The sequence below is a fragment of the Strigops habroptila genome, chromosome 1, assembly GCF_004027225.2.
Source record: "Strigops habroptila isolate Jane chromosome 1, bStrHab1.2.pri, whole genome shotgun sequence".
NCBI lineage: Eukaryota > Metazoa > Chordata > Aves > Psittaciformes > Psittacidae > Strigops > Strigops habroptila.
In genome coordinates, this window is record NC_044277.2 from 62,240,285 (window position 1) to 62,257,016 (window position 16,732).

At 35.9% G+C, this 16,732-nt stretch overlaps 1 protein-coding gene across 6 annotated transcripts in view; it reads right to left on the reverse strand.

Moving 5' to 3' along the window:
• Positions 1-16,732, reverse strand: part of LOC115609891 — an 18,757-nt gene continuing 2,025 nt past the window's right edge. For 4 of the 6 annotated variants that reach the window (XM_030490666.1, XM_030490657.1, XM_030490681.1 and 1 more), the window contains exons 3-17: positions 16,508-16,576; positions 16,021-16,051; positions 15,009-15,059; positions 14,480-14,560; positions 13,665-13,801; positions 11,643-11,765; positions 10,008-10,050; positions 8,778-8,897; positions 8,379-8,520; positions 6,352-6,397; positions 5,966-6,025; positions 4,543-4,650; positions 3,402-3,498; positions 2,181-2,381; positions 1-210 (exon numbers count right to left, since the gene is read on the reverse strand). In XM_030490666.1, coding sequence (XP_030346526.1) covers positions 131-210; positions 2,181-2,381; positions 3,402-3,498; positions 4,543-4,650; positions 5,966-6,025; positions 6,352-6,397; positions 8,379-8,520; positions 8,778-8,897; positions 10,008-10,050; positions 11,643-11,765; positions 13,665-13,801; positions 14,480-14,560; positions 15,009-15,059; positions 16,021-16,051; positions 16,508-16,576 — 1,389 coding nt within the window. In that variant the 3' untranslated portion in view covers positions 1-130. Of the gene's footprint in view, positions 211-2,180; positions 2,382-3,401; positions 3,499-4,542; positions 4,651-5,965; positions 6,026-6,351; positions 6,398-8,378; positions 8,521-8,777; positions 8,898-10,007; positions 10,051-11,642; positions 11,766-13,664; positions 13,802-14,479; positions 14,561-15,008; positions 15,060-16,020; positions 16,052-16,502; positions 16,577-16,732 lie in introns of all 6 variants that reach the window. The other 2 variants (XM_030490696.1, XM_030490688.1) reach the window with 1 other exon arrangement.

Genomic DNA, 16,732 nt, shown 5'->3' on the forward strand with positions numbered 1-16,732 from the left:
TCAAAATTGAGTTATTAATTTAATTAACACTGTACAAAATTTGAACATAGCAAAATCAGCTACATTGAGGTCATATTAAGTAAAAAAACCAAACTTACACAAAGTAAACATTGCTATATTAACTACCATGTCACTCTGTGCTGCCGTTGCTTGGTCTTCTCAGAGCTCCACTTTCAGTCAGGATCCGTATAACATTCGGAATATCAATTCCTTAGTTAAAATTAAACAAACAAAACTGATAAATAAGTAGGGTTATGATAAAATGCACTTAAAAGCACAAGTTATACGGAAACACTTAGATGCTGATATGAGTTTGGATACTGTAACTGTTAAGAATCAGAATGTGCCTGGAAACTCTATCTGTATATTGCTACAAACAGCTGCACTGGTTCAGTGAAAGGGTCTGTCTCACAGCCAGCTAATTTCCTTAAAGCCTCTAATTAGAGTACCTATCAAAACCTCCTTGGAATTCCAAACAGACTATATGGACTGGATCATCTTCATCTGACTCATTCGCTGACCCCTTTCAAACAGTTCCAGAAAGCCTGTAAGGAAGGTTTTCTTACCACAAAATCCACATTCATTCCCACCAACCACTCTAAGCAGATCATATTTTTCCAGATGTCCGCTAATTCCTACCACATTTTTCTAAGCAGTTTCTATTCACCTACCCAATAGAAACTGGCAGTTTCAAAAATCGCCTGGAACCCTGTACTGGTTTTGGCTGGGATGGAGTTAACTTTCTTCCTAGCAGCCTGTGTGGTGCTGTGTCTTGGATTTGTGGCCAAAACAGTGCTGATAACACACCAGTGTTTTGGTTGTCAGAGGTGCTTGCCCAGCATCAAGGCTTTCTCTGCTTCTCACTCTGCACTCCCACAATGAATAGGCTGGGAATGTGAAAAAGACTGGTAGGGGGCACAGCCGGGACAACTGACCAAAAGGATATTCCATATATCATGCTCAGCCATAAAAAATGGGGATACAAGGGGGTGGGGTTGGCTTCTTCGGTGGCTGTTGGTCAGAGACTGGCTGAGCCTCTGCCTGAAGCTCAAAGTGCTGAGCGATTGTTTTGCATGACTTGTTCTCCCCCTCTCCCTTCCCCTTCCCTCTACTGTCATTATCACGACTCATGAGTTTTCTCACTTTTGTTCTTCCTATTTTCTAACCTGTCCGGCTGCAGGCGGGTGGGGGCAGCAAGCAAGCAGCTGTGTTCAACACACAGCAAAGCCTTAATTACATATATACACACACACATGCACGAGAGAACCATGTTTGCCACCCACAGATTTTCAGGTTCCAAAGAAAGCATTATGGGAGAAATCCTACCACCAGTAACTTAACCTCTTGTTCTGGAGGTCCCTAGGACCAGGTGTTGTTCATGGAGGTGTTATAACAGTTTGCTACTTCCATGGTTTTATGATGCCAGTTATTCCAGAACTTGCATTCCAAACAGATACTATGCTGAGCTGTGTGCACACACACATGCCCAAGGAGAGGTTATGGCATGGATTGCAGCCTCTCCAGTTTTTTCCACAGTGAGCACTCAGGCAAAGAATATCTTAAGCTTCTGTAAAATGTACCCATCTTCAGTGTCCTTTTTACTCTGATGATTGTAAACACACTCCGAGAAGCTTACAAATGTACACAGGAAGCTTCTGGAGAAAGGGCAGCAGTTGACTGAAGGTGTGAAAAGATTTAGTAGCTGAAACTTATTGGAAACTTGTAAGCAGAAGGAAGACTACTTGCCTCTGATGCATTATTATTTCTATGTTACTGTAAAGTATGGTTCCTTCAAGAGTCAGTAAATACAAATTTCTGTGCTGCTGGCATTCCTACAACCTGTGTTTCACCAGTTACAAACAAAAGATTCTGCTTTATTCTAATGCATGCTTGATTTTAGTTTACTCTCACTATGTAAATGCTACTATGCACAAATGAGAGAAGAATTTTAAAAGAAATTGAGCAATTACTAACACCTTCATGGAAGGCAGCCATTTTGAATTCCCCTTCCTAAACTGGATCCTGCAAAAGCTAAAGGGAAGAAAAAAGTCTCTTCAGCTCTCCTTAATACCTCAAAGTTCTTTGACCCATATAGTCCTTAATATTTCACAGACTAACAAAATTGTTACGTATATTTTTATACATGCATCTTTGTGTGTATGCATGTATATGCGAATTACCTCTGAAAGCTGGATTTGCTGCTGCTATTTTGTGCAGAGTAGCAGTAACTTCCTCCACATTCATATTTCTTACACTGTTCAAAAATTCAGCAGTGATGTTGTCCTCATATGCTGTTTTTGAAAAGCCACTTGAAAAGTTTTGGGCTTTATCTTCTTCATTCACTGATAAGGACTGCCTGGCTGATCGGCTGCTTGAATAGTCTTAAAGAGAAATATTGTTATTCAGTAAAAGAAGATTCTCAGGAGGCTTCATTAGTTATTTCTCAAAATAGGGCTTTTCAGAACAAGCATTTCCAATGTGGCACAGCTATGTTGCCGGTAAGGTTCACATCTGACTTTGCTACAACTGAGAGCCAGGAATGCTTTCCATTTACAGAAAATCCTGGAGAAAAAGGGTGGGGAGGTGGCTGAAAGCTATTATCCTCATGCCTGCAAAAAGGAACTAAAAGTTCCAAGTCTCATATATTGTAAGTCACTGCAAATTTTTGTTACAAGCATTGTATTAATTGAGGTTTTCAAAAGCTTCCTAGAAAAAAAGAAGATTGACATCCGCACAGAAAGAAAAAGAATACAAAATAGTTTCGGTAGTATTCTGGGTATTTTACCTCTCCAAGCATACACTTGTACTTCCTATGCTTGAGAAAAATAACCATTTGTTTATATCAAGACGGAAGTGGTCTCAAAGAAATCCAAGATTCTTTGAAAAATTAATCAGAAGTACCGAGGCCAAGTACCTGCAATTTGCAGGTATTAAACAGAATTATCCATCCTAGACAATTTTATTTCCACTAATATCTTGATTGGACTAGACTTGCAGTAAGCCTCTTTCCACCAAGAAGGGAAAGAAACGGTGGTGTGGGGATGAGCTTTGGGGTAAAAAAGCCCCCCAAAAAACAAAAACAAAAAAAAACCCAAACCCACCGAAAGCCTCCTTAGAAACAGTTGCCTCTGGACAGAAGAAAGGCAGAGTTAATACTAATTCAATCCCTTCCCAAATACTACAGCTAAGTAGGATGAATGTTTTTGAATCGTCTGCCCTTTCTAACATTTGTAGAGGCTGGGAAAAAAACCCCAAAAAGATTAATTTATGCTATTTGACCCTGGCTTTATTCTGCTCTTAAGCTCTGCTTTTACAGAAGCAGGAAAAAAAAGCTTACTAAAACCTATGCAAGGTTCAGTGTTAAAATTAAAGCACATGCAAGATTACAAAGCTAAAATTACCTGTGTCAGAGTCACTAATATCTGCTGAAGTCAGGTCAGACTGTTCTGTGGAATATTCCAATGCTGCTTCTCCATTATATTCAGTATCCAAGAGGTCCTAGGAGTTTGAAAAAAATTGTGTTCAGAATTTCAGCAAGACAAGCTCTTGAAATGATGAGCTCCTATATTTTTAATGATCACGAACAAAATAAAGACCAGTATTTCTACCAAATCTGAAAATCAAGTATTTCTCTGAAAATCATGCAGCTGGTAATGAACTTCTATGTATATACTGCTCACGGTATGCCCCTACATCTGAAAAAGGGGCATCTGTATTAGGCCAAGAAGTGATACTTTATAGAGCCTAATTCTCAACCTATCAGATCTAAAAAGGAAGTATTTTATACTCAGAATATAAGATTTAGTTAAAAAATTACCAGTTGAAAGATCGTAGTTTAGAATACTCAAAAAAAAAAAAAACCAATCCCCAAAAACCCAATGTTGTAAAAGATTTTATTTTTCGACAGCTAGCAGGCTTCTTTCCATATGAATAAACCAGCAAAATTCTAGATGGAAAAAACAACAGGAATAAGATGAAAGTAAGTCTAATGAGGAAGTAAAAAGCAATAAATAAGAACTAAGGCATGGAGCAAGTACTGCTTTTGGGGCAGAGAGAAAGCAATAGTGCAAAGATGGAATATGGGGAACAAAGATAAACTTTGTAAGTCCTGAATTAAGAAATGTTCTTGAAGACAAAAGAAAAATAAAACAGTTGCTTTTTTTCTTGAAGTGTCACCTCTCTGATTCTCTCCAGCTTGTTGGCTGGTCTTTACCCTCATTTGGCATTTTCCACCTCAGCTTCTTAACTACTTTTTTACTTAAAGAGTAAGCTTTAGCAGTAGAAGTAGTTGTTGTGGTGAATGAGAAGTCTCTTCAACACTGACAATTTTGCAAGAAATGCTGGGAGGGATAAGGAATAATGTTTCCTATGACAAAGATGTTGAATGGATCTCCAAAAACTCAAGTATTTAATGGGCAAAACTTACAATACAGTCTTAACAGCATTTTAATTAAACTATCTGTAATAATAAAAATGCCTCATCACAGAAATCTAAGAAATCTATAGATTAGTAGAACAAAACCAAAACAAAATCCACTTTACTTTGTTCAATGCAGCCTGCTGACGATATTCCACCAGTGCATCTGTAAGAGTCTGTGTAACTTTTAGGATAAATGAAGCATCATCTTCATTCAGTATCTCAAAACTTTGCTAGGAAAACAAAACAACACAGAATATATTTTTCAAGTATCACCATGTACAAGCGAAACCTGCAGAGACCTCATTTTTTATGTCTCTATCTACAAAGCAGGTACAGCTTTTACTTTTAATCCCATAAACTACGGTTGGGGAGGTGGAATGGAAGAGGATCTTAACAAATGAAGCTGCAGCTACCCAATATATTCCTTTGAAGAGGAACAACCCAAGAATATGCCTGGAAATACCTACAGTAAAATACTTTTCCTTAAGTAAGGAAAGTACCTATTCCCAAGATACCCAATACCTGCATACAAATGAATGTGTACAACTTCCCTGAGGCAATAAAGTCATAACCCATTTCTCTAGAAAGGTGCAAAAAGCCAGAACACTACTGAATTTAAAAATATATGACTCTGTGCCTTGCCTTATGCTGAACCTTTTTCTTCTCAAAAAGCCTAAGGAAAAAGCAGGCTTTGAAACTCTGAAGCTGTAGTAGGGGAAAAAGTTCTATAACAGCCCTCACAGACAGCACTATGTGCATCATCCTCTTGCCTGTACTAATAAAGTTCTGCTGAAAACACTTCCACTGGGCACAACATAACAGAACTGCAGGTCTGTCCTACCAATTCAAAGTCTTCTGGATTAGAAACAAACACCTTTAAACATTCCAGACAATGGAAAAAAGTAATAAAAAGTTATAATTAACTTTATATGTAACAGCATAACAAGGATTATATTCTTAACACTATTAGTATTTATCTCTCCTGGTTTGCACAACTTATATTTAATGAATATTTTGTCAAAAACTAGGTGGAAAAAGATCATTAAACTTGGGTAAGGATATCTTTGCTATCAGGTAATAAAAGAAATAAAAGAAATACAATTATTTTAATGACAAAGCTGAACATATTGATTTTCACAATTAAAAAAGCATACCGCATGGATAATTATTGAACAAAGTGGAATTATTCCAAGATATGAACAGCAAGTCCAAAAAAAGATACTTGTAATATCCCTTTCCACTGCATAAGAAACCTTTTGAATCAAACAACAGAAACATATAATGTAGCTTTAACAAAAAAAGAAAAAAAAAAAAAAGGCTGACAATAAAATAGCTCAGCCCTGTGTGTATATTGGCATTTTGCACACCAGGTAACAATCCCACTTTGGGGACAACATTCTGAATCCTGCCTTCTGACAAAACATGTTGTTAGATTAGCAGACTGCCTACATTTTGGCTTTTGTTAACTGCTACATTGTGAACTTAGTAATTCTGTGATTATACCTCCTTCCCCCCCCAAATTACATTGCAAGATTTAACACTCACCAAATAACCCAAGAGTTCTTCTTGACTAGTGAATTCTTCAGGATTTGCTGTAAATTCTTGCTGTTTAATTAAAAAAAAAGTCCAGAGATCTATTATGTGCAGTAATTATAACTAAAATTAAACAGTAATTATTATTATGGTTATTCTAGATTCTTGCTCTAATTAAATTGTGCGTGCTTCTATGAAATTTGTACATGTGTTTTTGTGACAAAGAAGGAAATAAAGCTTGTTCTTACTAGTTTTGCGTAGTTAACTTGTAGCTAATTTATTGTCAATAATATTAGTTTGAATAAACAAAAGCAAACATGATTGCCAATCATATAGTAAAGCAATTATTTCCCCAACTATTTGTAAACTGGAGGAACCCATTAATGGAAAAACATTACCTCAGCTTCCCCGTTGTCTTCCTGCGATAGTTTAGTGGTCTCACACCTTAAGATAGAATGAATAAATAAAAAAACCAGCATACAGTTGGTTGATCTACCAAAAATGTGCAGCCAGTCAATAACTGATTCTCAGTTTAAATTCCTGACACATTACTACAGCAGTTCTGACACACTCTGAAAGGTCACATATTATTTCCTTGCAGAAATCCTAGTGGTCCCAGATATCATTGTAAAAGTTACTTATAAGGTTTGGGGTTTTTTTAGCATGATTAGCTAGCATATAAATTCTAAAACCCAGAATTAAGAAAAAAGTTTGGCATTGGTAGGAAAAGCTGCAAGCTTTTGGTAGGCATTGCAGAAAGACCAGACCTCTATAGTACGATTTTTATCACCACTTCACAAACTATTCAGATACTGGGCATACAAAGATCCATATGGCTAAAAGTTACTAACCCATATTTGCGCTGTTCTGTAACTACTACAGATGCATTCCATCCCTTTGCAAGCCCAGGAACCAGGGCTGAGAGTGGCTGTTTTTAGAAATTAACCAAAATCGTATGACTGCCAAGCTTAAGCCATCTTCTTTCTTGAAAGCTTTCTTTGGAATCACAACTGTAGTAAAAAGCAGATGATACCTTCAATGAACTGAAGGTAATTTGCATATTCAGATGACTGCCTATGCAGAACTTCACTACAAAGAAATAAGGAGTAATAGAAACTCTCAGAATGATACTGAAGAATCTAAGTGGAAACATTATTTGACTGCTTTCTGTCAATGAGAATCTGATCTTACTCCTTTTAAAAAACTATATATTGAGTTCATGTCTGTCAGAAGTCTCACAAAAATACACAGTAAAGAAACAAGCTGAAGTCCTAATTTAGTAACTAACTTTCAAATAAATCTCTCAGTGAAACACCTGGCTGCTCGTAGTTACCCAGGATCTATCTGAACAACTGGACTAACAACCCTAAAAGAACATCAAGTGGTTTTTCCAAAGGATGCTGTTTTTAAAGTACAAGACTGCATAATGAGGATCAGTAGAAACAGACAGCAGCATTTCCAGATATGGATATCTGAGCTTTTACAGGTTTCCTATTTTTGATGTTTTCATGATCTATTTCACTGTCCAGATTAAGAACTGTTACAGTTATTTGAAAGCCAGACAATGAACACAAAGATTTATAAGCCTCAGATAAGGCAAAATACAAAAATATATTTCAGGAACAAGAAAATTTCTCCTTTTATTGGGTAACAGTAAATGAGCAAAAGGTGTTAGCCCTCTATGTCTGGGAGAGAGAGCACTGATTAAAAGTTAAGAAACATTCCAAGAGAACGTCATTATAGCAAAATCAAAGAACTAATTGTTGGAACAAAAATCTTATGTTTGGGTTGATGTGTGTATATTCCTTATTCAATGCTTCCCTGTGGTTCCTGATGTTGCACAAAGATGATTGGTGTTGGGAGATATCCCCCTCACACAAAGGCTGATAGTTTTAACTAAACTCACAATACTGTTATTTCTAAACATGTTTACAAACAGCAAGCACAGTTTCACCATTTTAGAACTACACACAATACTTCTTATTGTTCCTCCACAAAATCTTTTGTGAAGACGGACTCCAATTGTTACAGCTATTTACTGATTATCTTTTCCCTCTAAAATCAGTTCACATACCACCCTAATTATCTGAAATGAACCTATAACAGAGGGGTTTTTAAACCACGAGGGAATGTTCTTTTTGAACTTGTAATACATGAGGATTATACCTTAAGGACGACACAGTCAAATATAAAAATCAGTTGCATCTAGAGCAAAATCTGAGGTCACTTTACATGCACCATGTTTTCTGCTGATGAGTTTGCAGCTGAGCACAATTTCAGAGGACAAACATTTTACTAGTATTATACACTTTCCTCACAGCATACCCTTGCAAATCCAATCTAGACAGTTACCATCTACAACATATTCCTTTGATTAAATTTAAAGGGGTTTTGGAGTGGTAGGTAGACTTTTTGTTTAGTTTACTTTTCTGAGCTGTAGCCTTTGCCTCCCTCTTCAGCAGTGTTGCCTTTGCTGCTTTCAATGGCCTTATTAGGTTCAAACTTCTTGTCTGGTTCTGCCTGTTCTTTCTGGCTTTTTTCCTTCTCCTCTTGAACATTCTTTTCATCTAAAACAATAAAACCCGTATATTTAGTAATGGTTTTCTAATATTTTAATTTTAAAGTATTTTTCTTTCTATGGTTCTATGTTTCTTTGAAACACTGAGATTATCCTTTTCTGTGCCACAGGCCCCAAACCCATCCGCACATTCTGCAAATTCACCTTCTATAGAAGAATATATTTATAGAAGCTATAAACAGGCACAGAGTAAATAATTGATGCACTAGTGAAATTTAAAAAAATAAAAAAAATAAACTCTCCTACCTAGAATAGGGTCTGGAATTCTTCCATCCTTACTTTTACAGCTTTTTTTCTCTTCATTACTAAGTGACGTATCCACATGCTGAACTTTAGCTTTTGAAGGGCTCTCATCTGCATTAGGATCTAAAAAACATGCTCGAAATGTAGCACAATGGACATTATACTGATAGAGGAGTGTTCTAAAACTGCACTTCAGTTTCAACTAACTCTTTCTGTGCGCTGTTACAAGCATTTAGAATAAATTTATGAGCATTATTATGAGGGAGCATATTAAATATGAACTAAACATTAATAACAAAGTTTTAAATATTTGATACCCTGGTTATAATTGCATACATAAATTTCTAAAAAGATGTCAATCTTATAAATATATTGACATAATTTGCACATAAATACGCACATAAATACAAAATATTGCCCATAACTATGTGCAAAATTAGACACACTAACCAAGAAGTAAGTCAAGAAACACAATTTCAATAGGATTCAACATTTCAAAACACTTTGCTAGGTTCAAAATTTATATCCTTCCTCTTCAGAGTACAACACTGCTAAGCTAGATCCTTATAGAAGTAATCTTCCTATACCTTCTATTGAGCTATTTTAAGACCCTATTTATATACTAATATACATTAAAATTAAGTACATTAGTTTTAATTCAAACCTTCATTTTTCATGCAGGTCTGAGAACAAGGGTCTCATAGCAATTTTTAGCCATTTCCTAAAACAGCACACAATTTTACTGACTGTCCATCTGGATGACATTGTATTACAATTAGTTTTGAAAGGTTAAACTGAGTGGAGAAGTCTCACGGATAATGCTTTAAGAATCCTCTCTGGCTTTCTGGACTGCAAATTAAATACACACACAGAGTTCCAATCTGGTTTTTTTGCCCAGTTCACCAAAATACTCGTGAGTATTTGGCACTGCAGGGATTACGGCAGTTACTAGATAAAAAAAAACATTGGTAAAGGATCCTGAGAATGAGATGGAAAGAGGGAGAAAGAACAAAGCCATATAAAACAGACGTCTTCACTTACACTGCCTGTGGAAGAACTTCTTCATCCATCAAATTTTCAATATAAAAAGTACAAAACGCAGCTTAGAATATAAGCACATACTACAATTATTGACCAAATCTTTCAATTTGCCATTAAATCAAGCTGATTTAGTTCAAAGGGAATTTACCCAAATTAGAAATGTACAATTTGCATGCCACTGAGCACACTTACATTCTTGCCATCTCCTCCTCATTACTGGAGCATCTGTAACAATCTAAAAATAAAACCCATTTATGTTAGTTATTTTATGGATAAAATTATTCCATATGTATTTCATCAGTTAAATGTTTATATTTTCAAGGATACATGACCAGTAGTTTAAACACACGTGTCAATCCTTGAATGGATGTTCAACAAGCCAGTAAGTCAGTTGCTCCTATTAAGGTGTTGTTAGAGCTAATAAAAAACAAAACCAAAACCAAAAAAATCCTCAAATAGCTGGTTTCAGAAAATATAACAGTGAAATTAAATCAGATTATGCACAATCTGTTTAAAAGCTCCTTAAATCAAGGATGGATTTGCTATGGATGCAGTGAAACTTCCCAGAAAAACAAAATGTAGATGGAATTAATTATTTCTATATCCATGAACATAAACCTCACGTAAAATATACAGTCCTGAGTCAAGAAGAAATTTGATTTAAGCAGGTCGAAAGAAAAAGTTGTTGCCAATAGTCAGGTTTGGTTTTCTTTTTAAGCAGGGGTTAAAAATGAAGGATATGCAGACTGACTTTGATGACCTGAAATCTCTCCCTTCTAGAGCATTCGTTCTAGAAGACAGACTTGATCCTCCAACATTCCCATACTTTTTTTATTTTAAATCAAAAGAGAGTAGGATCAGTACAGGCTCTTCTCCTTCAGACTAGCTGTGATGGTATCACACAGAAACAAACACAGGTCTTTTTTCAGATAGACAGGACATAGGGAGCTTTGACACAGCAACACTGTGAACTCTGAGTTGAAATGAGACATAGCCAATGCACATTAAGTAGCAAGAGAACTTGCCAAGAAACACTGCTTAACAAGCAGGGTGTTGTCAGATACTGAAATTGATGGAGGAAACAAATTTGATGTGTACCATAAAGAACACTAAGCCCTTGAGTAAGCTGGTCATGAATCAGAGTGGTAAGGTACACCTCAATAACAAACTTTGCCATCCTGTCCAGATAAAGGTGGTAAACATTTCTAAATACTACTGTGGTGTAAACATCAACAGAAAAAAATAGGAAGATATATTCATAAGAACATGCTTCTAAGGGTGCAACCCTTCCCAACAATTTAAGCTTATGGTGCTCCTGTGATCCCACGGCATTGCTGATAACCTCACATCCTTCTGCAAATTCCCACACTTCCCTCTGGGCTACCAAAATTTTTACTTGGCTTTTCTGAGAATTGCCACAGGGTATTAACAAAGCAGAAGCTAATTCAGAAAAGTCATAAAGGTGGTTTCCTAGCAACAGCGAAACAAGTTATTTTATACACGCACACAGAGCTGTGTGTAAAATATTAATATAGATATTTTGTGTTATTTTTGCTCTCTAGAGTCATATTTCTGTAGACATAGGTAGCATGAGTACTATTTCAAAAAAGAGAAATACTTATGATGGGAGTGACCAATGGGAAATTGTGTCCAAAATAATCCTGGAAGAATTAAGACAATTAAAAGCACTTGTAATAAAGATTTAAAAAGCAAGATTTTCCTACCACCCCAAGCAGATCTGCCCACCATAACAGAAATATCTTTCTTTATGTTCTCAGTAAATATAAAACTGGAATTCTTGATGCTGGAATTCTTAAAGAAATGTACCTTTATTTGTTTTCTTCCTTCTTTCTTCTCAATTGTTAATGCAACTTGCTTAACTTTTCTGTTCAGTTCAGAGCCTTTACCCTTAACTTCATCAGATTCTGCTATCTCAGGATAATGTTGTTTCTAGAAAATAAAGAAATGCAAATCCTGAAGCCACACTTTATCCTACACAATTTTTTCCAGATCTAGCAAAGCTAATGATGATGGGAGATAAATCAATTTTTACAGATACAGAGCAGAACTTATTAAAGTGATTACGTATAGAATCACAGAATAATTTAGTGGACTGAAGCCAAATCTTCTGCTCCAAGCAGGGCTGACACTGAATGCTGAACTGCTTGCAAAGGGCTTTGTCCACCTGGGTCTTAAAAACCTCTGAATACAGAGATTCCCCATCTCTCTAGGCAACCTGCTCCAATGTTTGGCTGCCCTCACAGTGAAAAACTTCTTTATGTTAAGTAGGAAACTCAGGTTTATGTTCCTGCCAAGAGCCTGATTCTGCCTTCATAGTAACATCCCCTGAGGTATTGGAGGGCTACTATCAGTCCCACTGAGATATTTTCTTCTCCAGTCTGAACAAGCCAAATTACCTTAGGCTCTCCTCACAGCGCAAGTGCTTCAGCTCCCTGACTATCCTGGCAGCTCTCCACTGGACTCACCCAATTTCATCAATAGCTTTCTTGTCTGCCATACCACAAAACTGGACACAATATTCTAGATACGGCCTAACGAATACTAAAACCAGGTAAATAATAAATTCCTTTGACCTACTGGCTGTACCCTTGTTAGCATAGCTCAGCTTCCTGTTAGCCTTCCTTGATGTCAAGGTACTCGTCTTTAGCTTTTTATCAGCCAGGACCACCAGCTCCTTTCCAGAAGTGCAAATTCTAGCCATTTAGTCTCCTGTCTTTCCCACTGCCTAGGGTTAATCCACCCCAAGTGCACGACTTAAAAGTTCTCCTTGTTGAATTAGTCTATTTTATAGTATTTAAGAATATAGCAGAGATGCAGTTAACAAACATGAGATTCAGAACTGCAGGAAGTAGTTCAAAGGAAAAAAGCAAAAAAAAAGAAATACAAGAGCTGAGAACATCAAAATTCAGCATATACATCTGAAGTAATGACCAGAAGCAGCATGATGTTTACAAAGGACATCATTGCAAACCCATTGCAGTAGATCTGATAACAACATTAGCTCTAAAACCGCCTCAAAAATGTTACACAAACTCAATTTTCTAGGACTAAGATACATGGAATATAATACCAACTTTGAGCAGATATTCTATGGAAGTATCAAAATACTTTTGAGAATATTGCTTTCTCTGTTTTGTTAAAGCCCATCCTAAACAAATATATTCAAGTAAACATTCAAAGACTGGAAAACATCATTTCTCTAAACATACTCGAAATAAATAATGTATTTCTACATTTGTGGGCCAAAATGAACCTTAAGAGCTTGGCATATTTCCATAAAACAGATCTTACGTGGCTTGTCCAGCCACAAAACTGGGAATAAAACTTTATTTTTTCCCAAGTCCCAGCCTCTATCCAATACATATTGTGTTCATTTATAACTGTGTTCCTTTTAATCTAAAGCATCTGAAAGATGGAACTATTTCTTCATTGATCCAGTTGTTTAAGATAATACAAAATTTAGTCAAAAACCTAGATGATCTCCAGAGATCCCTTCCAACACTAATGATCCTGTGAGTCTGTGTAATATTAAGAACAGATTTCATTATTAACATTACCGATCAACCAAAACAAAAGAAACTAAAAACTCAATGTCAGCAATGGACAGGCATACACCTTATCAATGAGAAGAATTTCAAATCCATTTATCACAGTTGCACAGTGGCAATACAAACACACACATTTTCACAAAAGATTATATAACACCTTCATTATAAATATTTTTTTACTCATAAGATGACTAACAAATTCTGTACTTAAATCACTACATTAAAAATAACCAAAAATCAACCAAACCAGGCCCACAGCACTGTTATTCAAAAAACTTACCAGGTATGCCAGTCTATGTTTGGAACCACAAACATGCATGAACATGTTACTCAGTCCTGTTTTACAGTGGCACAGTTGACATTCATAGAGAAAAGGGAAATTTTCTTTTGATCGGTATTCAATGATATAATTAAGTCCTGTATTAATAAAAAGTAAAAAAAAAAAGTTAGGGAATATTATGTTTGCTGAAACAGATAATCAGTGCTAGGTACAAAGGAGACATTAAAAGAAATGGTTACTAGTGTGTGCCAAACACAGGAATCAAGATTTTTTAGGATGATCTGTTATTTTATCTTTTGGGTGTCTACACTTCCTCAACACCAAAGGTACCAAACTGAATTGCTTTAGGATACCCTATGTTTACCACTTTAGGACCTGACAATTAAAAAAACCCCATCTAAACAAACACTAACAATAACTCTTTTGTAACTATTTAGAATGTATTTTAATATATGCCCCTGCAGTTATTTTCCCTGTCCATTCCACTCTCCCTTCCCTCCATAGGATGGGCAGTTAAATTGCAAAGAATAGTAACAACCATTAAAGTCAAAGTTCATTTCTGTCATATCACCTTAGGTTGTTTCTAGAGAATATTCTCAACATGTGCTGTCTACCCTAATCAGAAATATTCCAGGCCAAATCCAATGATTTTGTCACCAAGATCAGTCACTTTCATACCACACTATTGGATACCCAGTGTAAACATGGCAAGATTTTATTACACATTATCTAATTCTACATTTCAAAAAATTAATTAATACTCTTTAAAGGTAAACATCACACAAGCAAACATTTACAGCATTAAAAGCCCTCACCAAGTGCAGGTTCTGAATCTTTACATGTATTAAGCTGTTCTTCCAGGGTCTGTCCATGACACCTCTCTGGCTCCGTTTGCACTGTAAATTAAAATCAACTTTATGTAATCCCACATCATCATCTATAAATCAGTCTTCGTGGTCTAAAGTCACATCACAAAAACCCTCCAGAATTAAATGCACTCCTGAGTGGAACCTTTGGCCTAGAGAAAATATGCTGAGAAATCCACATTCAAGTGAACCCCTGCTAATAGATGGCCCCACATCACAAATTAAGTCAGTTACTGAGAAACATTATGCCTCCCCAATCCTATTTTTACTCTTCTTTATAGCATTTTGTTTGCAAATACTCTTTTAAGTATTATCACAAAATATTGCTGCAGATGAAAAATACAATGAACAAAAATGAATTCCCAATGGCCTACTGTCCTGGGTCCTGTCCTTAAACCACGACACCTACTAAGGTCTAGATATCACTTGTAACATTGTACCTCAAAACATGTTAGTTCTTCCAATTTCTTTTTCTTACCATAATCAGGAAGTTTGACAGGTGTTTTCATTTGCTCCCCTGAGCCACTAACTAAATAAAAAACAGAAATGGAAATTAAATGATAAGTACAGAAACCAATTTGGTATGATAATAGATTTTTTTTTCTTTAATCAAACTTTGAGCTTTTGTTGACACACGAAAAATAAGCTATGTTTCGTTTTGAATGTGCTGTGAGATGTTCAAAAAATGGACAAAAGACATTTACACCAAACAGTAGCAAAGTTATTTAATGTCAGGCAATTCGATGAAGCAGGCAGAGAGGAAGACCAATCAAGACAATAGTTAGCACACAACATGGAGTCAAAAACACATCACAAAATTATCTTATTAAACAGTGGCTTAAATTGTAAGTAATTCTGGCTGTAATGTAGTTTATATAGAAGACAACCTGCAACAAGGGAAAAACCTGACTGATTCACTACTGTGCAAATGTCTTTTATTCTATAATGAACAAAGCTTAATTTCATAAATTTCAGGGCTACTTTAATCCAATACATCGCAGCAATTCAGTTTAAATCCACTGAACATGAGGTACTTAAACTGCCAGCCCACACACTGCCTGTCAGGGCACTTGACTCAGCCCAGAATCCTGCTGCCTTTCAAAAAAGGCCTGCAGTTATCCCCTCCCCGGGCAAATATGTTTTTCTATCCACATATGGCATGTGATACAGCTGGGGATGGAGAACCTTAAGATATTTTAAATCATAAATAAAATTTAAATAAATCTTTAAATCTCTAGGGTCTTGAATTCTTTAAGGTTTCTCAAAACTTTAATGAGGGTGACTTGTAGTATTGTAACTTTGCATACCTCTTAATTATTGATAGATTTCTGTAGGATTAAGTAGTTATGCCATTCAAGAACACTAGACAGTCTTAAAGCACAAGTCTCCAGAACGCCTTTTTCTTGTTTGTTTCATGAACTATTACATTGGGGCAGGGAGAAAGGCACATGTATAGAACAGAGTAGGAAGTAAAAAAATCTTGCACTTACCAATGCCATGAGCTTTCAGTGCTTCTTCAACCTGAATTATCAAGTTTTCAGCCAACAAAGAAGACAGACACTTAACGGTCAAAAACTAACAACGCAAACATTTTATCATTTATAAAATAAGTTAGGTTAGCACCAACACCACAGATCAGGTCAGGTGAATCGATAATTACATGAAACTTGAAAGAAACATGCATCTTTTTTCCTAGATTGTCTGATTTAAGTAATTCCACTCTACATTTATTAACTGCCACATATTCTCATATATTGTCGTTACTAATCCAGAATAAGAGACACAAAGTTGTAACACTTTCTAACGTACAAAACTAAGTTCTAGTTTATTGCAGTAAAGAGTAAAGTAACAAAAGTAGCCAAGTATCTGAAATGGCATGCTTTAACACTACATTAAAGGTTAGATTTCAAACACATATTCCATTGTTAAATAAATCTGTAAAATCTGACAAAAGGTGTATTCAAAAACTGACCTTACCGTCTTGTGTTTGAATCCAAGGAAGTGAGTCTGCAAGTTTAATGCAGAAGCACACCAGATTTTGCAAATCTAGGATAAAGAGAAGTATTTCTAGCACTGCGCATAAGCAACAGAAAAAAATACCACTGATGTCAAACCAAAACAAATCTGCTATCAACATGTCAGTATAGGTAAATTCTAAAAAGTACTATTCCTCCAAAGACAAACTAAAGCAGCTCTAGAACT